The following is a 24,804-nucleotide window of genomic DNA, read 5'->3' as shown; positions in this document are numbered from 1 at the left end:
AAACGCAGCATGGCCTGGTGGAAAGGTAAAACACTCATCCTAATCCCAGCTCTGTCACTGAGGCACTAGGGCCTTGGGCCAGTAAATTAGCTCTCAATTTCTCTGCACAAGAGTGAGAGAAGACCTGGCAGAGCTGAAGGGAGGACTAATTAATGAGAAAATCCTTGCTGGGTATCCTGGCGATGTGAAGTGACAAGGAAATATTACTTCCTACCAAGAAGGAGCTTTGCTTATCTGATGTTAAGGAGAAGCTGGGACAAGCAGATACCAGAAATATGGGACATCGGTATCTAGCCGTAATCATGACTTGGCATTACACTCATGGGTAGAGGAACTGCCTGCAAACTTCTTTGCTTTCTAACTCCTGTCATAAGGGGGTATGGACGTAGGGAGGAAAGTTGCTGCTGTGTGCTTACACTGACACAGTGTCCTGGATGCCCTGCAGGGAGCAGAGGGAGGCACCCATGAGAGCACCTCTACAGCCTTTTTAATAGTTGAACCTAGGATGGCATGCCCCCTCCCTGCTCCTCATCATAATAAGGACATACTCATTAAACCAAAAACTAGGTGTTGGCTCATGTTTTAAGGTTTTTTCTCCTCTAAATTTAATGTCAGGTTGTACACAAAGGGCCACTAAAGACACATGTCCTTGCTTCATACACTGCCACTGCTGAAGTGGGCAGTCTCCAGATTTCGTACCCTTGACCTTGTCGGCACACCTGAATAAAGCCCTATGCTCAGAGCTTGTGCAGACATCCAGGTTTTCATGACTTAATGCAGAGCAAGCTTCCCATGAAATTAACAGGATGCTGGTTACTGACTTTAGTGGTAGCCGATTCAACTGCTCAGAAGCTGAAACCTGGAGAGCCCTGAGCACTTCCTGGCTCTGCTCCACCAAAGCCCTTCTGTGTGTTTAACTTTTGAGTGTGTGAATTGTCTCTTTCTAGTCGGTGCCCCCACAGCATGTCCTGACTAAGCAAGGTCAAGATTCTCAGTCTCCTGGCTCACTGCTGGCCCTGTGCACCTGAAAACAGACTCCTCTATCCCCTCTGCTGACTTGAATACCCCAAGTGCCTAAACCTTTGCAATTACTAAATGACTTTGTATTCCTCAAGGACAGATAAGTAACGATGATAATTTTTAATGCAAAACCGATCTGCATACATATACTGGTTATTCCTCTGCTGAGCCAAAAGCTGAATCAAGCCCAGTACAGACCTACCTTTAACAGAGGCTGAGTAGGTGGAAATGATGCAAAGGAACAGCACAGTAAGAAGAATCATGCTGGACTCCCGTGCTCTTCTGACTGCAGCATGGAAGTGTGAGAGCCTCCAAGAAGTGAGCTTCTGAGAGTGGAGGTGTGCCTTCCAAGAGAGACGCAGGGCTGGCCACACTGTTTATTTAGATGTAGTAAAGGTCAGATTCCAAATTCCACACTCAGGTACTAAGTTCATCAAAGGACTTCCAGTTAATTATTAAGAACTAAGGTAACTGGTGGTTTCTATCACATTTATCAATCACCTCAGCTTTCATTTTTGAATGCTAAGCCCATGCAGCCACGTTTGTGAGTGGGGGAGCCCACCTCCAGTTCTGGCAGGACCAGGAGATCCTGTCACTCCTCCTCTGTCTGAACAAAAGGGCCATCAGGTCTGTTGCAACCAGGGGCCAGATCCTCACCACTGTCTTCACTGTCTTGTATCAACTCTGTGAGCCACCCCAGAGGCAGATGATTTTTAAAGGTCTTCCTGGAAGCAAAAGTACATAGGATTTATCGGTGCTATCCCTTAAAGTGATGCTACTTTTTAGAGACTAAAATGCGTGTCAGTTCCTGCTATATTGTATCCTACCAAACTGATTCTCTTTCTTCCAGCAGCCCCAGCACCAATCTTTACATCATTGCAGTGGCAGAGGTTAGAGACTGAAAAGGTGAAATAAACCAGCCATTCTGTCCCACCTCAGTGGAGAGAACCTGCTTGTGGATCTGGGAGCAGGGCAAACCAAGCCCTCCTATTCACCCCTATTTTTCCCTTTTCTCACACTCACTTTACCACTTCCCCTGATAAGCTCCCAGCTGACTAACCCATGTGCTTCCCCATTTCCTCTGAGATTAAATCCCTTGCCATGTCACACTAAGCCTCAGGGCCACAGGGCTTGCTAAAGGACCTCCTTGTCCCTTAGGTGATGGTGGGGCAGCAGGTCACCTCCCTATGTTCCTTGGCACACCCTGGGTGTCACAGCCTGCAACCCCTTCCCCAGCACACAAAGCCTCCCTTGTTCTGTGGGGAGGAAGGATCTGGTCCTGCTTTTAGAAGAGGCACACCAGTGAGCCATCACCATGCTCTACCATTCCACTTCCAGAGATTGCTTCAACAAGACTGTAAGCTACAAACACCCCAACTGAATCAGTGCCATCCCTGGCTGTATTTAACTGCTTCCAACACTCCATTACTGCCACCAGCTCCTCTGTATTAGTAAGGGATTGTAAAGTGAGAACAGCCTTCCCCTTGAGTGGTATAAATGCCTCCTTTGTTGCCCTGTGGTAAAAGCTGAGCACTGTGGATGTCAGTCATTGCACAGCAGTGGGAAACAGCAGGTCCATGCCAATGCTTCTTGCTCACGCTCACCTCCACACATTGTGGGAGTCCCCTTGGGAGCCCTTCACATGTTGTGTGTGAGTGTGCATGCACATGGGAGGGAGGAGATGAGTAGGATACAATAGGGACTGCTACTGCATCTCCCCAGTTTGTGGTTATTTATCCTGCTTCCCAGCATAGGCTGTGACATGCTCCTGAATTCAAGGGACTGGGGCAGAGAACTCCAGATGAACCTTTTGCTGCATTTGGTAAACAAGAAGCTTGCCAGACTGTCTGCAAAACCAGCTCTGGCTAGCGGTAAACTGTAGGTATAGATCCTGCTTTGGAAATGCCATGTTCACACTTCACTCGTGGGGAGGAGTTGGTGTTGGTCTGAAATCTGGAGAGAAGCAATTGTCCTCTTCTTATGCTCTTGGAACACAGGAAATTTATTTCTTCCTTGCAATAATGCTATTAATAAAAGGGACTCTCTTAGACACTAGAATATTAGAGATATCCCTGCTGAGGTAAATCAGCGTATCTTTTTGGACACCACTATAGTAGTGCCAACTACAGAATTAAGGATGTAACCGTCATGTAGAGAAATAGTGTACATACATTTCCCTGTGCATATACATATATACACCTGTACACATATCCATAATGCATGCTAGGTATATTCCTCTAATGTCTTACAAACAGAAGGCTTGAGCCTCATCTGTTATGGCCAGAGTAAATCAGCAGTGACTTCCCTGAAGTCAAATTACACCAATGAAAGAAGTGTTGCGCCCACCAAAGTCCATTACACGCAGAGGTTGCAGAATGAGCCCCTAATGCACACTTCACACCATGCTGGCATATGTATTGGGGTCAAAGTATTACTGTTGCTGCACATTTTCCAGAGTTCAAACTATAAGGCTCATATCTTTATACAACCTAATAAAACTGATGAGATTTCCTCACATACTCTGAGATCAACAAAATATTTTTGTCTTCTCTTCACAAGCAACATTGTGAAGATCTCAGTTTTCAACTCAAACTTTCAGCTATGTGCACCAAAGTACCCCAGTTCATCTTCACCCTTCACCTGGTGCCTGTGTGCTCCAGCTCCTGCTGTTTTGGTAAGTAAGACACCACCCGTCCCTGCCACTGGCAGAAGACACCCAGGCAAGCCACTGGCTAAAGGTGAAGTGTAATACTAAGGTATGTGTCACCTGCATCCTAAGCTTCACATGAGTGTTGCAGTCAGACCTGCTCCACAGAGAGTGATATCAGTATCTACACCTGGGCCTCCATGGAGAATCTTTCTCCATACTCTGCCTCTCGACCTGCAGTGCTGTTTCTACAAAATGTTTCAATATGCAGTTTTTTACTATGGGGTAGTGAGTTTGTTTTGTTGCTGGAGGAAGCTCTCCCTTTGATGGAGCATCTTGAAAAGTCATGCCATGGCTTTTCAAAATAATGAAATTCAGTCAGATAGCTCTTCCTAGGTATTTGCAACTGCTCAGGGAGTCATTTTGCTTTGTCACCACTTGGCACTTGGTAGACTCCAGCAGAAGTTGCATTACCCCATATCAGTGTCTGAGGACATTGGGGTCTGGATTAGCTTTGGAAAGTGCAATATGAGAAAACCAGATTTATAAATCAAAATGTGTAGACACTTTCTTCATTCTAAGAAAAAGCACATCTGAATATTGAGAATATTTGTTAGATGCCTTTTGATTTTTTTCAAAAAAGCAAGCAAGCAAATGGGCTTCTACTGGAAATGGATCTGCAGCATTTTAATGACCAAAAGAAAACGAAGGATTCTGCATAAGGACAGTGGTGCTTTTGGACTTGTGTGATGCTGGAGTGTAAAGCTAGATATTAATAGTAACATGAGTGAGGTTTTAAATAGACCCTAGCAAAAGCAAATGCAAATCTAGCTATTTTTAAAGTAATGCAGGGAATAGGAATCACAAAGTAAATCAAATACTACAGCAAATACCAAATATCAACAGCAGTTAGTTAAAGATCAGTGTCTTACTACAGAGACACCACAGTTTTGTGACTGTATCTCAGCCATAGTAAACCTGAAACCAGCACTAAAACTGAAAGGCTGTGTATATCTGGAACTAATGAAACTTGAGATAAACACTGATGCAGATGAAAAGGGTATTATGGTAGCACATACTTGTATGTTTGCTAACTTTGTGTGCCTCACTAAACAGGGGCAAATGGATATCTACATATTTAGTCTGTCCAAAATACATTTTTCTCAGATAATACAATCCCAGTCTCCAGAACTCCTCTACCAGGGCAGCATTCTTTCATGAAGTCATCTGAAGGCAAAAGAACATCTCCCTTTGTTGAGTGCTGACACCAGAGTTTAAAAAGTGAGTTGGCCATGGCCTTCGAAAATATGAGGCATGAAGGCACATACCCCTTTTTAGGAGCCAGAGGGAACACAGCATTGCTGGGGGACCTTTGGAGCTAGAAATCTGCTCTCAGGAATGCCACCACTTAAAAATACTTCACTGGCCCCTGTGTGAACTCGGTAGTGTCATCAAAACCATCAGATAAAAATAAGGTTTTCTTTTCACCCCTCTTAATCCTGTGGAGCCACCATAGCCAGAAGCAAGGGGCAAGCACAGCGCTCCTCATGACTCACTCATCAGGGGCATGAAGGCTGTGGGGCCTGGCACAGGGTGTTTCAAAGCAGTCAGCTCTCCTGCGTACCTGCCTGCAAGGACAGGCCCCTAAAGCCTGACCACCTATGTCCGCTATCACTCACATTGCTGTCATGGCAGGGCAGCATGGCAGGGCTGGCAGCAGCCACCACTGACAGCCTGTTATAAGCAATGATCGCTGGCAGTGTTCAAGGCTAGGTTAGACGGGGCTTTGAGCAACCTGCTCTAGTGGAAAGTGTCCCCCTGCCCGTGGCAGGGGTGTTAGAACTGCGTGATCTCAAGGTCTCTTCCAACCCAAACTACTTTACATGATTCTATGATGTAAAAATGAGAACCCCACACAACACATGGCTAATCTGCACTTGTTACGGTTGTAACTTTTTTATTGTTTTATTTGGCTGGAAGCCGTCCCACGTGAAACCAGAACTGGCTCAACAGAGATCAGCACAAACCCCCGGTGCCGAGCAGGATGGGGGCAAGAGCAACTCCCTAGCCTCCTGCCCGCCTGCCCACCCGCCTGAACACGCAGTTGACGGGTCTCGCCAAGGCTACCAGACGCTCATAGGGCCCTAACTGTCACAGCAGTGCCCGTGCCCGTGCCCGTGCCCGTGCCCGTGCCCGTGCCCGTGCCCGTGCCCGTGCCCGAGCCCGAGCCGCCCTCCCTCCCTCCACGCCAGGGCAGTGTCCATCACCGCCTCCCGTTGCTCGCCGGGATTTGTAGTTGTGGCGGACAGGAAGGTGCGCGTGCGCGGCGATGGGGCGCGGTTGCTTCTTTTATTCACTTTCTCTGCCTCTGGTTACCTGTGTCTCGGCCCTGTGGGTACGTTGCAGTCACTCCCCTGTGCCGCCGCGTCTGCTACCCCTTGGTGGTTGGGGACGGGCGGGGGGGAATCGGGGTTCGGGCTCGGCTGTTCCTCTGAGGGAAGGAGGAGAAGATGGCGGCCTCCACACGACCTGGGGAGTGTGATAACCTCCCCTCCCCACGCCCGGCTGTCGCTGCCGTCTGTGGCAGGGTCACGGCCCCCCCCTTCCCTCTCCCCGGCACTTGGGTTATGTTGAGTTACGAAGTACCCAGGCGTGTGAGCAAAAATAACGCGACTGTTTCTACATATATAATGAGTGTATACATGGATACGTGTGGGTATTTATATATAGATGTGTGCGTGTGTCTATATATACACCCACAGCTGTATGTATAGAACTCTGCGCAGGGTGTGCGTTATGCGGTGGTGCAGATGCCCCTGTGCCATGCGAGGCCTTGCCGTTTGGCACCCAAACCCATCCTCACTCCCTGGGCCTTATGGCTTCCAGACATGGAAATCGTGGCATGTTAATAAAAACACTTCTGGCTTTCCAGGATTTTGTGTGTTTTCCAGCTCTTCTGTTACAGACGAAGCCAGGGATTTATTTTTTTTTTTGTTTGTTTTAATGCATGTTGACTGTGATATAGTTCTTCAGTGAAGTAGTTATTTTTGGAAAACTGTGTAGATGGGGAGCTACTAGTATAAAAAATACCAATGCTTGCTATTGGGAGGGAGATGGTATGGTTGTAATTGGTTCGAACACAGAAGGTTTCGCTGAGTTACAGTTTGGTACATTCATCCCTTTACTTTTGTTTTGTCCACTCGCAGTGGCTGGCCAATATCTTTGATTTCAGAAGAAATAAAAAATAATTCTGAAGGGGTATAGCTTGATCACAATTCTCCCCCCTCCCCCAAATGGCTTTAGTATCTTTAAAATTATATTTCTCTAACATGTTGCCACAGTTATATTACAAGAAGCCTCTTAATTTTTTTGTTTATGTAGTTGAGATAGTTGTAGGCATAATAGTACTGTTGTTATTTTTCTTCTACATTTAATCCACTACAGTTCCCTACTTTTATGCAGTTGTGTTTCACAAAGTTTTTAATTGGAAACTTTTAAATAGGTACAGATGTAGCAGGCAGAGTTTTAGATGTGATCTGAATATGGGTTATAATCTCTTTAATATTTTATATGTTGCAGTTTGCAGAGACACTAACCTAGCTTTAAACAAACAAAAAAGGGTATGTCTTATTATTTTTTCTTTATTTAGGTTTATGGTAGGTATAGAGGGATATTTGTTCTAGTTGAACTTCTTGTTAATAACACTTGTGCTATTGTTTTGGTTATTACAGAATCAACAAAGAAAAAACTTGCTTTTATTGAAATATTTATCACTTGTTGAGAAACCAGTCAGTAAACCTGTTCAGAAGCTAATGTCATCAGAAACACCAATAGAAAGCCCAGAGGTGCCAACAGAAAATACCATGTCCCCTAAAGTTCCTGATGTGGAAGAAAAGACGAAGTCCAGTGGCAGTCCAGTAGAGAGACAGGAGACAGGCTCAAACAAGGAAGAATGCCTTGAGCTCCTGTCCAAGAGGCAAAGGAAGAAGTTGTTGAAGCAGAAACAGTGGGAAGAACAGAAAGATCTACGGAGGTATGTTTTGCAAAATAGCTTTCCTAGGGTCATATATAGTTTGTAGTGCTAATAATAATGATGTGTCAGTAGAATTTGAGTGTAGATTGCTTTAGCAAACCAAGGCAGTTGAATGAGATTTCTCCCATGCCACAGGTTTAAAGCAGTAGTCACAGGCTACTCCATCTGCATATGAAGAAGTTATAAAGGTAAGCATCTTCATACTAGAGGTGTTCCTCAACTTGAAGAGGATATCAGGAGGGATTTAAACTTGCGTGGTTTTGGTTTGTCAGAAGGGAGGAATAACTTGTGGCCCTGTTCCTTTCTGAATGCCCTCCTTTCCTGGTGCTGTCAGACTTGGTGAATCTCACAAAGACAGTGAATAAAACGAGATTTCTTCTGACACATGAAGTGCTGTACTATAAGTTATGTTGACTTACAATCTATTAAAATAGTTCTGGGAGATGCTGAGTTTCTAGTTTATCATGTTGAGAAAAAACATACCTGCAAATGGGCTGAGGTGGTTTATTCTTGTCCTGCTGAATGCAAAGTGCTCTTTTCCAAGAGAGTGGCTGTCGCTGTTTCTGAAATTTGATCTCTCAACTGCCTGCTCCCATCAGGGGAACTGGGGAAAGAAACAATTGCTGCAGAAGCCTTTGGAAAACTGTTCAGTGAAACAGGAGGCAAATTGCCTTCCACATTATGATGCTGCAGTTTTAGCAGTCTTTTTGGTTGTTTCTGTTGTGAGACCTGACTGAAAGTACCCTTAAATCCATGAGACCCTCACTATTGACTGAATTTGTGTCAGATGGCTGTAGGTATGTACAGAACTTCACAAAGACAGGGTATGTGTTTCGTGCTGCCATCAGTCTAACACAAATGCAAGCAACAGGGTAAGTTTAAACCACCACAGTTGTGGGACAACCACTTTGATCATCAAAATGTGAATTTACGCATATGAGACCTTCCTCAGCAGATTTGGCTGTAGCTTTTGAAGATTTACCTGTTTGCTTATTTAGGCAGAAACGAAAAGAAAAACGCCAGAAGAGAAAACAAGAACGTCAGTCAAAATTGGACTTCAGTAATGAAGGGAATGACAGAAAGCGTGTGCGAAGGGAAGGTGTTCCTAGTACACTTCGCCTGATTGTGGACTGCAGCTTTGATGACCTGATGGTGCTAAAGGTAAAAGAAATTCACCCATCACATACATGTGTTGAAAGATTCTCCAGTGACAGCATTGGTGCAATTGTGTTAGAGCACAAAACCTGGAGAGCAGCTTGCGGAGGATGGTTAGCATGTTTCAGGTTCTGATGACTCACAGATCTGTTTATGTTAGTTGCTGAATTTTTCAAGCTTTGAAGCGTACTTTTATATAAGCTATGCTAATATGTAGCATCCTGTAAGAGTACAATCTTTGGTTTCTGAGGTGGCTTTCTCCCCTCCCTGTTACCCTGAGCCCTTCTGCTGCTCCCAGGGGCTTCACTGCCCTGTAGCACTGCTTGAATTAAAGCATTTGCAAAGCCCATCTGGCTACTTGTTAAGTGTGGTGCAAGAGCATGTGTAGTACTAATAGGGGCTCGTGCCACTCAGAATTTTGGGGAAGCTCCAGTTGGTATTTTGGAACTTGGTTCCCTGAGGAGCCCTTCAGCAATGCCCTGCAGGAGACCAGAAGTCCCCTTTGATAGTCACAGAGAGGCTGACTGGGCATTTTCTACTGATCTCCATCATTTGTAACATATGTTTTGTCAGGAAGAGCCCCTCTTAGGCCTGATAGAAAAACTAGCACTTCTGCAGGTGGTCAGGAAGGGTGAAGTGTCGTAAGTGAAGATGGCTGTCGCCTTTAGCAATGGGGTAAATTACATTCTTTCTCTAGTGTCTATCACTACAATATTGCAGGTATAGAAACTTGCGATATTGTAGTGATGAAGTCTAGTTTATTTGAAATCCTTTGGGGACATCAGAACATTCTCAAAGCATTACATGAATCAAAGCAATATAATGATGGTTCATGTTAAAATGGGAATCTGTTGTATTTACAAAACACTGGTTTTGGGGCACTGAAAATAAAACTGTGTATGTACCTTACAAAATCTGTAATTGACTAAAAGTCAAGTTGTCTGCATTTTGAATAGTTGTAGTTAACTGTTGTCCAAATTATCAGGTTGAAATGCCAGCATCAGCCACTAAATTATCTACATTGTTCTGGGGTTCTTCAGGTTAATTATGTAGATCTACTTTTCTTAAATATAAGCTATTATTAAGTTTATATTATTGGCGAAATATGAGTATTGTCACAGTGATAAATCTGCTTGATCCCTCAGATTAATTTTGAGTATGTTTTACATATAATTAAATACCAGTGATGTTTGTTCATTTTGTTTGTAAATCAAGTACATGCATAAAGGTGTCTTAAGTACACTTTGTGGAAGATGTGTGTGGTTTCTTGTCAGCATAAACTCTTCACAATGGCTGTTTTTTCTCTCAGGTTCTGATGTCCACACACTCTTAGAAGCCTCTTTTGCCAGTTAAAAGCTTCCTTTTTCTCTCTAGTTTCTGACTGGCTCATGGTAAAGCATTTTGTGGTGGTCTGTCTGAAGGACTATGTAAAAACAAATTGTGTTGTATACAGGATGTTAAGAAGCTTCACAAGCAAATTCAGAGATGTTATGCAGAAAACCGCAAAGCATTTCATCCTGTGCAGGTATGTTTAAACAAACTGAGCTATTGCCCTGTACAAAGCACATGAGAAAGGCAGCTGTGGCCTCAGTGGTGAGAACTGTAGTAGAAAAAAGATATTGAGGCTGCCTCTTTTTAATGAGAAAATTACTTCTACTGTAGCAGAGTAGCTTTCAACCCACATGTTATAAAAATCCCTGTGTATATAAAAAAATATATGTATGCAGATGAAGAATGCCAGATACTGGGTGCCACTAAGATTCTGTTGATACTCAGTTTTATGTGTGATGGATTTAAAAAAAAAATGACTGATTTTTCTTTTAAATGTGTCAACAACTATGTGAATATCATCTTAGTACCATTTTCAGCTAAAATAATAAAGAGTGGTAGCTAATATTTAAGGGTAGAAAAAGTTGTGAAGAAGCAACTGGCATGTTAACATTTCAGTATTTTGTACCTCTTTTTTGTTCTTTTTGAAGTTTTACTTGACCAGCCATGGGGGACAGTTGAAGAGCAACATGAATGAAAGTAACAAAGGATGGGTGAACTGGAAGGTGAATAATTGACTATTTCTGGAGAAAGAGAGAAAGAAGCATTAATTATAATTGCTAACTAGGTTAATAGACTAAGCAAGACTACTTGATTTAGGCAGCTCTGACAGTTGTCTGTCTTGACAGTGCTCCCTTTTTCTTGGCAAAAAATTAGATTTTGAAGCCCAAAGAAGTTATGAATGCTCCATCCCTGGCAGTGTTCAAGGCCAGGCTGGACATAACCTTGGGCAACATGGTCTAGTGTGAGGTGTCCCTGCCCATGACAGGGGGTTGGAGCTAGGTGATCTTAAGGTCCTTTCCAACCCAAACCTTTCTCTAGTTCTATGATGTGATTCTCTGTCTGCACCTTTACTTCCATTTTATTGCTTCTTAACACTGAAGTGTTCTTTAGAGCAATAGCTTGTCTTACGGGCAAACTCATGTTGGCTTTCCTTGCGAGTCCCTTTTAAACCAGTAACCAGTATTCCAACAACTTCAAATGAAGATGACTTTGCATAAATAAAAACAGTTCTAGTATGTCTTACATGATAGCTGCTTTGCAAAAGCATAGCATAGCATATCAAACAAGAAATGTTAATTAAGCATTTACTTCTGGTTTCACTTTTTTTAGAAAGGTGGACTTGAAAATTATTTGGCCCTAAGAGAAATATGGTAACATTTGAAGGGAGTCACAAGAACATAAAGATTTGTGAAGTTCTTTTGGGGTTTTGGAAAATTTCCTGATGATTTTTACAGTCAGTACTGTAGGGACTGTGGATTATTTATGCAGAAGTCAGTCTGCACTGTGCTACATACCTTAACATGAATGATGGATGTGGAATGACTGCATGCTTTTGGATTTCTATTTGCTAGATCCATCTTGGGTCTGTAAAGCTTGCCCAGGAATTCATCACTTAAATGTAACTTCTTTTAACTACCTTTTTTTTGAGGATATTCAAATTAGAACAGAGCACTATACTGAGCTAATAAAGAAAGAAGACCTAGTATATCTTACCTCGGACTCCCCAGATATTCTCAGTGAGCTCGATGAGAAGAAAGCCTATGTCATTGGAGGACTGGTGGATCACAACCACCACAAGGTAAACTGTGGGTCTGTTTCTTTACAGCTGTTTTATAGGGGAGGTGGGGGGGGTGTTTGGGGTTGTTAGGGTTTTTTTTGCACCTTGTTTCACATGAACATTGTTCATGTGTAAACTAACAACAATCAGTAACAAGAAAGCGTCTTCAGAAAAGGCTTGAAAAGAAATTTTGGAGTAATGGGAGAAAAAAAACCTTGTAGTGGTAGAAGCAGCTTCTGCTCCAGAGTGCAGACATGCAGAACTTTATAGGATTTTATCTTTTAATTTTAAATATAGGAATAGAATTAATAACACTGCTCAGCTTACTGAGGGCTGTATTTTCAGACAGAAGGGTTTGGTTTCTGTTCATGCACTTGTGTGTGTTCATGCACTTCTATGTGCATGTACCCAAATATAGTTGAAGAGCAGCACTTGGATCTTGGATGTCCATTTTTATTAAGTTTGCTTGTCAGGAAGACTTGGCTAAGTAACATGCATGCCTTGGGGATCTGATTTAGTACCTGTACATGGGATCATGCTGTGTGGACCTGGAATGTCATTGAGGAAGCAGCTGGGAAGTTAAAACCTGTTGCTGCTTTTCTTTAAAGACACTCCTATGTAATTTCTGGTGACATGTTCAATATTTCAGTGTGATGCTAAAAAAAGGAATGGATCTTAAACCATAACAAATGACACTTCAACAGTTAATCCACAGTTAAAGGCTAGGAGCAGGCAGATCCTTTATGTGGTCATTATGGTATGAAGTGTTATGGTTTTCAAGGGGCGTTTTTGCCTATATTTGGCACAGGAGTTGCCAACCTTAAAAAAGCAAACAAAATTTCCTTATCATTTACTCTTCCTTTGAAAAAATACCCAGTTACTGCAATATGAGTAACTTTGTACTTAAGCATAAACTTACCTTTAGAACAGGCTATAGCTGACGCATTCTATAGCTGCGGCTGCTTGAACGAGTTTTAATTACAGTCTTTCTGGCGATGCATCACAGTGTGACATACGTTCAAAGCAATAAGTTTTCCAGAGGTAGCCCTTGAAGCAAGTACTGTGTAACCAGGTTAAGTTACTTTTCATAAATACCTTCTCATGGCAGCACTGGCAACACTTTCCAGAAAAATGGTACTTGTAGTAATCTCTATGGCTGATCTGATACAGTGATTCTCAGTCCAGTTCTTTTGGTGTCTTTCTCACAGGGAATTACTTACAAAAAGGCTGTAGAGCAGGGAATTAGTCATGCACAGCTCCCCCTTGGAAACTTTGTCAGGATGAACAGTCGGAAAGTGTTAGCTGTCAATCATGGTAAGTTTTAGATCACAATATAATGATGTTGTTATGGAATATACCTGGGATATTCAGAATTTGAACCCTCAAAATGTACACTGTAGTGCAGATGCCTAAATCTTATTTTATTGTGTTGATACTTCTTGAATCTACTTGCTTTTGGGATACAGAAACTGTCTTGGCCTTCAAATATTTCAGATATGGTTAATGTAAAGGATGATGTCTTAGCCACTTAAAAGTGTGCTTTCTATTCTGTTGACTTGTCCTATGAATAACTTTGGTACTCTTACCATCCTGGTCTTGTTGCCAGCCTTAATATGTAAAATGTTGGAAACTATCCCATTTATTTTATCACAGGAGAGGATAAATGTGATGTGTGCACCTCTTTGGACACCTTCGTTCAGCAGTAACTGCTTAGGTACCTGTAGATATACCTCATTTCAGCAGTACTCCCATCTGCTGAGCTTTCATAACTGTATTTTTACCTGGTTTCCTGGTTCTGATTTAAAACCACGTTTTAAACTGATTTAAAAGCATACAATTGCTTAACCAAGTCTTGAATCCCACTCCTTTTAAACTTTCAGTTTTGTCATTAGATTAGGTTTCAGTGTTATTTAATATAAATACATGCAAAATAGAGCCTACTCAAACCTTTATGGAGATTTTTGACATGGTGTCCAAGTCTTTATTTTGCCTCACTTTGGATTTTCTTATTTTCTCTTACCTTGCTTTATTTCAAGTTAATTTTATTATGTAACACATTGCTTGATGATAACTTTATTTTCTTAAAATGCCATTGATTGATGAGGTATGTATGTGCATTACAAGATTATTTAAACGTGGAGGAGAATATAGTGGATCATTGGAATTAAAAATTATCAACTCTCATGTATTTGTAAAAGTTTACACATTTCTAAAACGTGATCTTTAAATGTTGCTTTATAGAGAGCAGAATAGGATTTTAACTCATCAAGAGTTATGATAGCTGTGGCTTTCTACTGGAGTTTTTCTGCAATAATCTTATACTGACCTCTAGTGTCAACATTTCTAGAGGCTGGGTTGTAGATATTTGAGCACTGGGTATAATTTGAGTTACTTACACTGAGGCTTTCATTTATCTGCTTTATGGTCTTTTGCATGTTTTTGTGCCAGAGATCTAGGCACCTGTTTTCACTGCAGTTCAGTTGGCAAGGTTTCATTTTAAGTGAGCTTGTCTTCCCTTGCCTTTCTAAAACATTTCAAATTGCAGATGAAAGGCTCTTAATGCACAGACCCTTTTTAGAGTAAATATTACCACTATAAATATGACAGTATTTTGCTCAAGATTTTGGGGCAGGAAAATGAGCCCAAGTCCACCACCACCAAAAGCAAAGGTACGTTTTACTGTTGTAATTAAGGCTCCAGTGTATGTTTGCAATCCTAATAGTTTAGAATTTAAATCCCAAATGACTGCTTTCAAGGGAGTGAGGCATGGGTGAGGTGGACAGAGTCAAGCTGGTTCTCAAGTATCATGTTACAAATTTTGTCTAGGTGAGAAGGATATTTGCACTGAGGTCTTTGCATCTTGCTGCTTTGTGCAACTGTGTAATTGCCCTTTCTCTTCTGATTTGGTTATTTTGGCCTCTGGGTTCCCACCCTCAGTGCAAAGTTGAAGCTAGCAGAGTACTGTGCAGGTCTTGCCATGGGAGATTATGGGACCTTCCTGGTCCCTGTGGAACTACTTTTGGTAGGTGTGAATTCAGAAAGTCTTGTAGAAGAAAAAACTGTCTCTGAGCTGCTGTGGCTATGAGGCACTTTAATTAAATGGAATCTCTGGTGATGGGAGATTGACAGTCATTAACAGGTGAATTCACTTGCTGCTTTTCACTTACTGATTTATAATCCTTCTATCATGGGATCAAGTCTTCATGTTTTCCCACAGAAAATGCAGTGCCTGCATCACTGCATTAAAATGGGATGAGGGACACGTGTGTGTGTGTGTGTGTGTGAAATATTTGGTGCTAGAAAACTGATGCAGTGTAAGATGAGGCTTTTTTTTAACCAGATCTGAAATTCTGAAACTTGGAAAACTGAGATCTGTGTAAAACACTGTATTGCAAAACACAACTGCAAGTGTAACTGAGAGAGCTTTCCTCCTGTTCAGGTTTGTATCACAAGGCGAATAATATGTTACCATATTGCTTCATTCACCCTAGAATAATGTCCACCAACTGTTCCCACTACCTTTTTCTGTCCTTGTGAAAGGCTTTTGTTGTTGTTGCAGCCCATCATAGAAGTCTCCATTTTCCTGTGGAAGCTGCTCTCTTTCAATCAATTCTGGTTTTACTATGCAGATAAAGGAAGTTCTAGAGCAAGGGCAAAGAAACATGCTTTTTATACTCCACTTGACTCTTAAGCTACAGATGGTTTCTGTGTGAGGGGATGCGAGTATAGTCTTTTGAGAGCCCATACCTTCACAGTACATTTCAGGTGAATAACCTGCTTAGTAAAATGGCCAGCTCTTCAATCTCCATGTCACAGAGAGCAGCTGGCTGTCCAGTAAATCTGGTTTCAGGAAACCTCTAGTAAGTAAGCCACTTTTCTGTAACTTGACTCTCATGAGTGCGAGATCCATGCTGCTTCTCCCTTTCTGCACACCTACCTAACCTCTGTAACATTTTTCTCCCTTCTTAGCTCCTTTGATCCTTTCTCATATGCTGTCACTTAGCATCAAGAATGTTTGGGCTGGGTGTATTCTTTGAAGTCAGCATTCTCCAGTGGTGTTTAGCACTGTTTCTGCAGCCTCAAGCTTGAAGACCCACCCCTCTGTTGCAGATTTGTCATCCAAGTCTGTCTGGCTTACCAGCTGTACATAGGGCCACCTCCTGCCTTCCCTGCTGCTGCTGGGCCACAGGGATTGAACACTCTCAGTCTGGCTTGAGAGGGGATTTTTTTTTCAGGTAGCCTAAGATTTTTCTAAGTAAGAATTTGCTGATGAGTTTTATATATAATGCAGTTTGGATCTACTGTCAATCAGGGAAAGTTTTGGCAGCTGGAACAGGAGGAGGGTGGACTGTATGGTTTGCATAATAGGAGCAGCAAGAAAGGGTCACAGAATAGGAGACCAGTAAGGATTTTTGCTATAAGCTCAGCTAGAAATGGAGGAGAAAGCTGATTTATAACAGGTTTTAGGAAGACTTTTGGCTGTCCATATGTTAGCGAAAGGGATAAAGTCATTGATAAAGTACATCCACAGCAGTATTCCTGTCAAGCATCAGAAAGCATTAGGCACTGGTAAGACCTGAAGTACTCGGGGTGGCGGGAGGAGCAATGCTCTCTGTCCCTGAGAGAAATTAATTCAAACTGGGGCCGCTGCAGAAAAGAACTGCTATAGTAACTGTCTTACAACCAGAGACTCAAAGTGTGCTTTGACTTTGGACTGCAGCAGTAGCAGAATTGTTTTGTCTGCTTCTGCCTATATTCATCAGCTTTACTCTGAAGATGTCACAAGCAAGTGCACATAAACCTCTGTAAAGATGGATTTGAGGATGTGTTCCTGTCAGAATTTCACTTGTGTCCCCGTAAAAGAGCTGATGGTCTTTCTTGATGTTGCAGTGTTTGAGATCATCCTTGCATACCTGGAGAAGAGAGACTGGAAGGAGGCCTTTTTCAGTGTCTTGCCACAGCGGAAAGGGGCTGTTCCTTTGGAAGAAGCCAGTGGTTCATCCAAATGTACTCTGCCTGGAAAAGAAGATGAAGACAATGACTCGGAGAACAGCTAGGCTTCAAAATGAGATTATGGGAAAGATGAGACACACAGTTCATGAGATAGAACCAGGACATGAAGTAGTTACATTCTGAAGACTGTCTCCTGCCCTCGTGAATTGTCTCAGTGCTCTGTAGTTCCATAGTTGACCCAGAGCTTTTTCAGGACACAAAGGGTAAAGATAAACTTTAATATGAATAGCTTTTAAAAAAATAAATTAATGTCAAATGCAGAATTTATTTTGTTTCCCAATGAAGCTATTTAAATTTTATTTATTTTTTTAATATTTGTTTTTATACATTCCAAGTTGGGTGTATTACCCAAGAACATTAGTAGTTACTATTTTAATGTATTCATTCTCTTCAATTTCTGCTCTAAGTTTTCTTCAAAGCAGGGAATAGCAAGCATTGCTGTGATCCCAAAACCTGCACTGCTACTGCCTGTAGCAAAGTGTGCATGAGCACTCAAACAAACAAACATTTCAGTTTTCCTGAGCATCTCAACAGACAAGGAACTGAGCTGCCTTTGTCAACACAGCCACGTTCATACGCCAGCTGTCAGTGGGGTCAGGGATGAAATACAAGTGAGGTTAAGCCAATGCTTAATACTTCAGCTAGAGTGGGATGAATGTCTGCGTAAGTGCAAATCATGCACCTTGGTTGGCACATGGTGCACATTAAGTGCGCAATCACTTTTGATTACTTCTTGATTCTCAGCAAAATTATCACACAGCCTCAGAACAGTACCTGGAGCTGTGAACTCTTTATTACAAGTCACCAACTCAGTTTCAGTATACCTGTTTTATCACATCATCTTATATGTATTGTATTGTCTGACAACTATTTTTTCTTTAAAAAAACAACAAAGGCATAGACTGTCTTGGCTGGATGTTCTGATTTAACTTACTTCTAACTTATTTCTAACTGACTTAACTTACTTCTAACTGATTTAAGTGCTTTTGTAAAATACTGAAATGGACACCTTAAAAGTGTGGCTTCACTTTGCCTCTGTGCACCTGCTCAATCTCTTTGTGCTCTAGGGACTAGCCAGGCACCTGCAGGTTTTGAACAAGTACAGCTTTCACTTAGGATGGCTGAAGAGTGTAAGAGCACATTGTTGTAACTGTTCATCTTTGCTGGGGTGGAATCAGAGGAATGATCCAAATATTACTTGGTTTGTATCCATGCTCATTTCTCCGTCTATTGTTACTGTTTTCAAATGGAGACCAGAAAGTGGGATGCCTGCAGCTCCCTGTGGTCTGTAAAGGGTTGGCAACCAACTGAATATGACTTTACCCACTTAGTACACTTCTCTCTATACTTTTTAAATAGCAGTAGAAAAGTTCTGTCTGGTTAAAGTATAGGTTATGGTTTGTCGTTCAAGTCATGTGAAATGAAAATGTGATTGCTTTTGGTCCAGAAACTCGATCTGCTTTTTCATAAAAGCATTGCTGTTTTTATTTCTGTAACAAAAAGTGCATCATAAGTATACCCACCATCTATTACAGATTCTCTGATATAAATGTGTAAAGCAGTGAAATTACAAGGAGTTACATTTTTACAGCTCAGATGCTGCATGTTAATGCACATAACACCTGTTAAACCTAAGATTCTTCAGACTCTCTTAAGGTCAGTGGCAGGTGGTGTCAGGGAAGGTGTCAGAAGACACTTGCACAAGTTAAGTTTAGGATTGGACAACATTTGTGTTGGGTAATAGCAAAGTTCATGCTGGAGCAATAGGTTACTGTGTATCTTGAGACACTTCCCAACGTAAGTAACTCTAATTCTCATCCTGAGATTCACACATTGAACTCTGCCTTTGCTACTAGGATGGGTGAAGTAACCTTGAGGGAGCTTTGATTTCAGAAATCTAGCAAATAGTAATAGATGCTTTGGGAATGGAAATGACCAAGTAGATGAAATTGTAGCTGTTGTTGCAAATTACCACCCTTTTGGCTCAAATATATTTTCTCAGTAACCTGTCAGCTTCATGGAGGAACTGTGCTGTTGAAAGACTATGTTAATGTGGTTGCTTTCATTTTGATTCTGTTCAGTAGTGAGCCTCAGACATAATTAAGTTTGTCAGGCTCAGCTAATGCAGGCTGATGCTGAGAGACAGCTGATAAGAAACACTGAGGACAGAGGTTTATATGCAATTGAGGCAACCTGATTATGGCCCAAAAGCATCTGGTTGCAGCATGGTTTAGTTGAAACACTTGAAGACTAAATACAGTGAGCATAAAATTATTTTAAGAGAGAGTCTGAAGAGGTATCTTTATTATCTACATACTACCTATTACTGTATGTGAAGGTGAGTGGGAGATGCCTCAGTGGCTCTGAAGGGGTGGGGGTTCATGGAAAAGGGCCTATCTATTGTTTGGGGGTGGCTGTTGTGCAAGAGAAGCTTCTAAGGCGGGAAGGTCTGTTGTTTCCACTGCATGCTTGCAGTTGTTTTGCTTCTCTGGGAGCAGTGTGTCTGCTTGCACTGGACCTCTGTTTCTCAGTGCTGAGAGGAGACTTTCATTCTCCCTTTCTGGAAAACATTTTGAAATAGAAGGCTTTCTATTACCAGGCTAGGCTTAGAACTATGTTAGACTGGTTTGGCTTTGTTCCACATGCAGTTAAGAGTACAGAAGCATATTTACTCTGTAGCAAAGAAGCCTTCCTAGACAATTCTTTGAACAGCAGAGACTGTTGCCTTGGAAGTTTCTTCTTCCTTCTTCTGTAAGACTATTCTTCACCCACTCCTCCAGTAGAATTACAAGCAACAGTAAATGCTCGTAGTATTAGAGCTGGCAGGAATGGCTTTGTTAAAATGATAACATACTCAAGGACTGACTTGTGTTGCCTCTGTGTGCTTCAGAAGGGATACAGAGCTGATAGTGGTGTTTCTTGGGAGTGCCAGTACTGTTGACTTGCCGTGGCTGGGTAGAGGATGCCAGAGCAGATATTGGTAGCTGAAAAAGTATGAGAGAGCCTTATTTATCCTGCAAAGAGGGACGGAGGGATGTTAGATGAAGGTGAATCCCAAAAATCATTGGCATCATGCTTTCCACTTGTTTATGACTTACAGGAACAGATTTTAATGATGAGATTAAATTAGTATCTCTTGCTGATATCTTCCTTGTAGCAAGAGGCACATGCAGTTGCACACATGCCCCTCACCTTGCTCTATTTCTGAGTTGCACCAGTTAGAAGGAGATTTACGTCAATCAAGAGAAGCCAATGGATTTGCCACAAGAATAGATCGTCTTGCCTATCAGCCCATAGAGAACTTAAATACAGGTTTTAAATACAGTTCCTCACATTGTCACCTGAATTCTGTAATTCTAATTTAGGTCCTGCTGTAAAGACAAATGTTAGAGCTTCTGAAGCTCTGATTTCCCCTGTGCTGTTTGTGGACTAGTATCCTAGATACATGGTGTCTTAACATTTATTATTTTCATTGCTTACCCTGTTTCATGTTTAGACTTGCCACTGATTCTTTAGCCGACAACCTGAGTGAAAAAGAAAGAATGTCTAACTTTACAGCTGGCATAAACTGTGCACTGCAAGATACAGGTTTTCCTCAAAGGGGGGTCAGGTGTTCCTAAAATCTTGTGATGTTGCTGTAATGACTAAATTTGTATCAAAGAGTGTGGAGTTTTTTGTAGTTGGGGGCATTTTTGATTAAGGCTGTGCACAACCTTATGCTATGGTATTTTTCGTGGGAGGAGAACACTAAAACTTGGCTATAGGTTTAGCTTATCCCTAATCCTAGCAACCCCACTGCAGATTTTACCTGGGCTGATTCATATCCCCTTCTGGACCTCTCCGAAGAGGATGGAGAGACTCTAAGAGGCTCGGGCTCTTCATGTTCTCTGCTCTACCTTCCCTACAATTCAGCATGTCAGTCTGTTCAGAATAAGTCAGATTGAACATAGAATCATAGAATAGTTAGGGTTGGAAAGGACCTTAAGATCATCTAGTTCCAACCCCCCTGCCATGGGCAGGGACACCTCACACTAAACCATATCACCCAAGGCTTCATCCAACCTGGCCTTTGAAATGTGAAGGTAGCAGAAATTTTATGGAAATTCCCACTAGCTGATATGGATGCTTAGGGGTGAATTCAGGTTTTCCCTTGCCTCATTTTCAAAGGACTTAAGGACATCAGTGAGGCACCTTTTGTTGGCTTTCACCCTTCCCACAGCAGCCCAGAGCTACACTGGGAGAGGGAGTTTTTCCACCCTGAACCAAATCTGAGTGCAGAGGTTTGAGTGACTAATATCAGGGTACTGTCACCTTGCTGCTCAGCTCAGTGGCAGCTGGGCCAAGCACACTTGGCTGGATCCTATTCCTTCCATGTCAGCATCCCTGCCCACTTCAGGTCTATGAGAGTTTCAGGGGCACTTTTCAGGAAGGGGGTCAGGTATATGTGCTTGTTACCTTTCTTAATTGGCCTTGAAAACTAGGTTTGGATCTTGGCAAGTGAATCCATGTGAAAAAATTTTGTGAGTTTTGCAGCACCTGGAAGATGTACAGCATAGTTCCCATGAATAAAGAGAAGCTGATTTGAGGCAGTGTTTAGCTCTAGCTGTGTGAGTGTGTAGGTTTACAGCTTTGCAAACTGCCTGGCCTCCCATCAGATTTGCCACAGTGTGAGCTAACGACACCAGTCTGCAAAAGGTGATGTTGAATGAGTGACATGTACACACCGCTTGAGAGACCAGTAAGGGAATCCTAAGCAGTGTTTGCTACACAGAACACCCCCTGTGCATGACATGTAATATTTGCAGGCTAGGTTTTAGAGAACAAGTTTCAGCCCATGAGTCAGCTGCATTGTTCCCCCAGTGACTTCCAACAGCAACTACCAGTTCAGGGAATGCAACTCCATAGTAAATATTAAAGACAAAAGTCAGTATGCTCTACACTGGAGTGGTGCGGGGAGGGAAATCTGACCAACAAAGTTCCATGCCATCTCAAAGAGGAGTAAAAATGCATAACATGATAGGAAGTCATATACCATATATAGTGCTCATGTCTTACATTTATTTCCTTCTCTAGGGATCTCTGGTCAGAAGTCAGTGAGCTGCTGAACCACTGCTCTTCTTTTCTCTGTGGGTAGGCATCGCCAATCTATGAATGGCCCAGGAATCAAAATGTGGTTGGCATAAGGTTCTAAGGTTGGCATAAGGTAAGTGCATAGGGAAAGCAAAAGTGGGCTAACTGCTCTTAAGAAACAGCAGTTTACTGAGTGTGGCTACATGGCACTATCTGTCCATGAGTTATTTTGCAGCCAAACCACAGTAAACACAGTTTGAAGAACTGGGTTCCGAATGTACAAGTGAACAGTAAAAATAAAGCATAGCCCTTTACTGTATGCCCTGCTCAGCAATCAAAGAACAACATCTCAACAGACACCCACCTCCCAGTTACAATGCAATAGTTGGGAGAAAAGTGGGTCTGTATTTTTAGCATCTTTACTGCAAAACACCTTCGTAATGCCCTTTGCTGTCCAGCACCAGTGCATCAAGACTTGCATTCCTTTTTCTCAAGGGTGCGCAATCTTCCCTGTGATAAGTGTTTGGAATGGAATACTAACTTACCCCTCAGATCTCGTACAATCACAAGAGAGGAGATGAGTAATTACCAGCATGTGACTAAAGAATTACTGCAGAAAGATTCTTTTCTCAGAAGAAGCATCAGCTTTTTCCAGGAAAGCAGAGCTGCAAAGTGACAAAATGGCACCAGCAAAAGTAAAACTGTTGGCAGTAAGTATTCTGAAGAATCTTCGTGTTGTGAGGGAAGGAGGCTTTTCCTGTGCTTGCTTGTTGCATAGTGTGATGGGTTGTCCCCAGCAGTTTGAAACAAAGTCAATTTTATTCCCATTTTCATTGGTTTTGGTAATATTTCTTGCTAGCTGTGCAGTGACGTGACAGAGCTGAAAGAAATACAGTTATAAGTCAGTTATCACTCTACATGACACTATCTCCCTTCCAAGCTCCCGTGCCTTACATCCCTCTTTTTGCTTCTGTGCTGTGCTTCCCAGCAGTCTGAGGCTGTTGACTCAGGTTACAGTGTTGAGAAGTGAGAGAGATACAGTGCTGAAATGGAGAGTTGTGACTTCTTCCCTTACCTTTTCAGGTGAAGAAATGTTACTCCAAATCCTTTCAGCAACATCTGCACATCCTTCTGGAAACCGACATGCAGAGTGTCTTCTCAAGTTGAAAACCAGAAAGGCCATAAGATACACTTTATGTTATATTGGGCCCTGGGGCATTTTTACCTATAAAAATTCACAAGAGATATTGAGAGATCTCTAAAGGACTGTATTTCTTTCCTTTTTGTTTTGCTTTTACTACCTCACATAGTACAGTAGTGCAACTATTTGCTGACATGCATAATAATCTGAAGAAAATCTTGGAAGGTGTATTTCATAGATGCATGCTTCTAGTGTTGTGTAACTACTATTGCAGAATGTTCCTCTGTGCCTATGGATGTGGGAAGAGCACTAGAGAGCCAGAGTTAATAGAAAATACCCACACCTTTGCTACATGTAAGAGACAGCAGGGCATTGTTGGAAGGAGGAATTCAAGAAATTCAAAGGATGTGGGAGGAACTGCAAGGTAGAATTCTTTGGTGCTGCTGTTCAGTTAATTGTTGCATCAGCTGTGATAACAAAATGTCTTCTTGGAGACCACGACTGTCTGCCTCAGTAATTTGTGGACAACGCCAGGTTGGGTGGGAATGTTGATCTGTTGTAGGATAGGAAGGCTCTGCAGAGGGGTCTGGAAAGGCTGGATCAATGGGCTGTGGCAAATTATACGAGGTTCAACAAGGCGAAGTGCCAAGTCATGCACTTTGGTCATGACAGCCCCATGCAATACCACAGCCTTGGGAAAGAGTGTCTGGAAAGCTGCTCGGTGGAAAAGGACCTGGGGGTGTTGGTCAACAGCCAGATGAACATGAGCCAGCTTGTGCCACGTGGCCAAGGCCAGTGGTATTCTGGCTTGTACCTGCCTGAGTTTACATACATCTGCAGTATTTCTCCCTACTTCCTATTCCTGTACCCCTCTTGAATTAATTATTCATACAGGTGAACCTGAGAGAGCACTGTGTTTACTAAGTGCTAGTCAGGTTATATAGAATCATAAAATATGATTCTATATGCACTGTTTAATCTCTATTTAATCTTTATATGCAGTATTTAATCTCTTTTTTGCTTCTTTCTGAAGGAAGAATCTTGTTTTCAGAATGCTGGGCTATATTTGGTTTGCCTGTCAAGGTTTGGGCAGTGGGGGAGCTACGGGAGTGGTTTCTGTGAGAAGCTGCCAGAAGCTTTCTCATGTCCAGTGAAGCTAATGCCAGCTGGATCCAAGAAGGACCCACTGCTGGCCCAGGCTGAGCCTGTCAGCGAGAGTGGTAACAACTCTGGGATAACATATTTCAGAAAGGGAGAAAGTTACTGCACAAGAGCGGATGCAGCCAGAGAGAGGATTGAGAATTTATGAGCAAAACAGCTCTGCAGATAGCAAGGTCAGTGCAGAAGGTGAAAGTGCACTAGGTGCTGAAGCAGAGGTTCCCCTGCAGCCCATGGAGGTCCATGGTGGAGCAGATACCCACCTGCAGCTTGGGGAAGCCCCCATGCCAGAGCAGGGGGATGCCTAAAGGAGGTAGTGACCCTGCTGAGATGCCTGTGCTGGAACAGGCTCCTGGCAGGGCATGTGGCCCTGTGGAGGTTGGAGCTGAGCTGGAGCTGATTTGCTGCAGGACTTGTGACCCTGCAGGTGGACCCACGCTGGAGCAGTCTGTTCCTGA

At 42.4% G+C, this 24,804-nt stretch overlaps 2 protein-coding genes across 4 annotated transcripts in view; one reads left to right on the top strand and one right to left on the bottom strand.

Annotated features, from left to right (window-relative positions):
• Window positions 1–1,341, bottom strand: part of MTTP (microsomal triglyceride transfer protein) — a 28,495-nt gene extending 27,154 nt beyond the window's left edge. The window contains exon 1 of the mRNA XM_005148655.4: window positions 1,223–1,341. Coding sequence (XP_005148712.2) covers window positions 1,223–1,283 — 61 coding nt within the window. The 5' untranslated portion in view covers window positions 1,284–1,341. The remainder of the gene's footprint in view (window positions 1–1,222) is intronic.
• A 4,638-nt stretch (window positions 1,342–5,979) lies between these two features.
• On the top strand, window positions 5,980–24,794 carry TRMT10A (tRNA methyltransferase 10A). Of its 3 annotated transcripts, XR_004080502.2 has the most exons (11): window positions 5,980–6,062; window positions 7,399–7,700; window positions 8,699–8,861; window positions 10,309–10,380; window positions 10,835–10,909; window positions 11,836–11,985; window positions 13,173–13,278; window positions 16,855–17,180; window positions 22,051–22,180; window positions 22,543–22,757; window positions 23,131–24,794. XR_004080502.2 is itself a non-coding variant. In XM_005148656.3 (8 exons), exons 1-8 carry the CDS (start codon window positions 5,997–5,999, stop codon window positions 17,019–17,021), a joined length of 1,101 nt encoding a protein of 366 aa, XP_005148713.3. In that variant the 5' UTR covers window positions 5,980–5,996; the 3' UTR covers window positions 17,022–17,249. The 3 variants fall into 3 exon arrangements, 1 of the variants encoding a protein (XP_005148713.3); XR_004080501.2 differs by having other exon boundaries at window positions 22,051–22,757; XM_005148656.3 differs by lacking the exons at window positions 22,051–22,180; window positions 22,543–22,757; window positions 23,131–24,794 and having other exon boundaries at window positions 16,855–17,249.
• The last annotated feature ends 10 nt before the right edge of the window (window positions 24,795–24,804 follow it).

The sequence above is a fragment of the Melopsittacus undulatus genome, chromosome 7, assembly GCF_012275295.1.
Source record: "Melopsittacus undulatus isolate bMelUnd1 chromosome 7, bMelUnd1.mat.Z, whole genome shotgun sequence".
NCBI classification, from domain to species: domain Eukaryota; kingdom Metazoa; phylum Chordata; class Aves; order Psittaciformes; family Psittaculidae; genus Melopsittacus; species Melopsittacus undulatus.
Note: the sequence above shows the minus strand (reverse complement) of the source record. Positions and strands in the feature narration are given on the sequence as shown.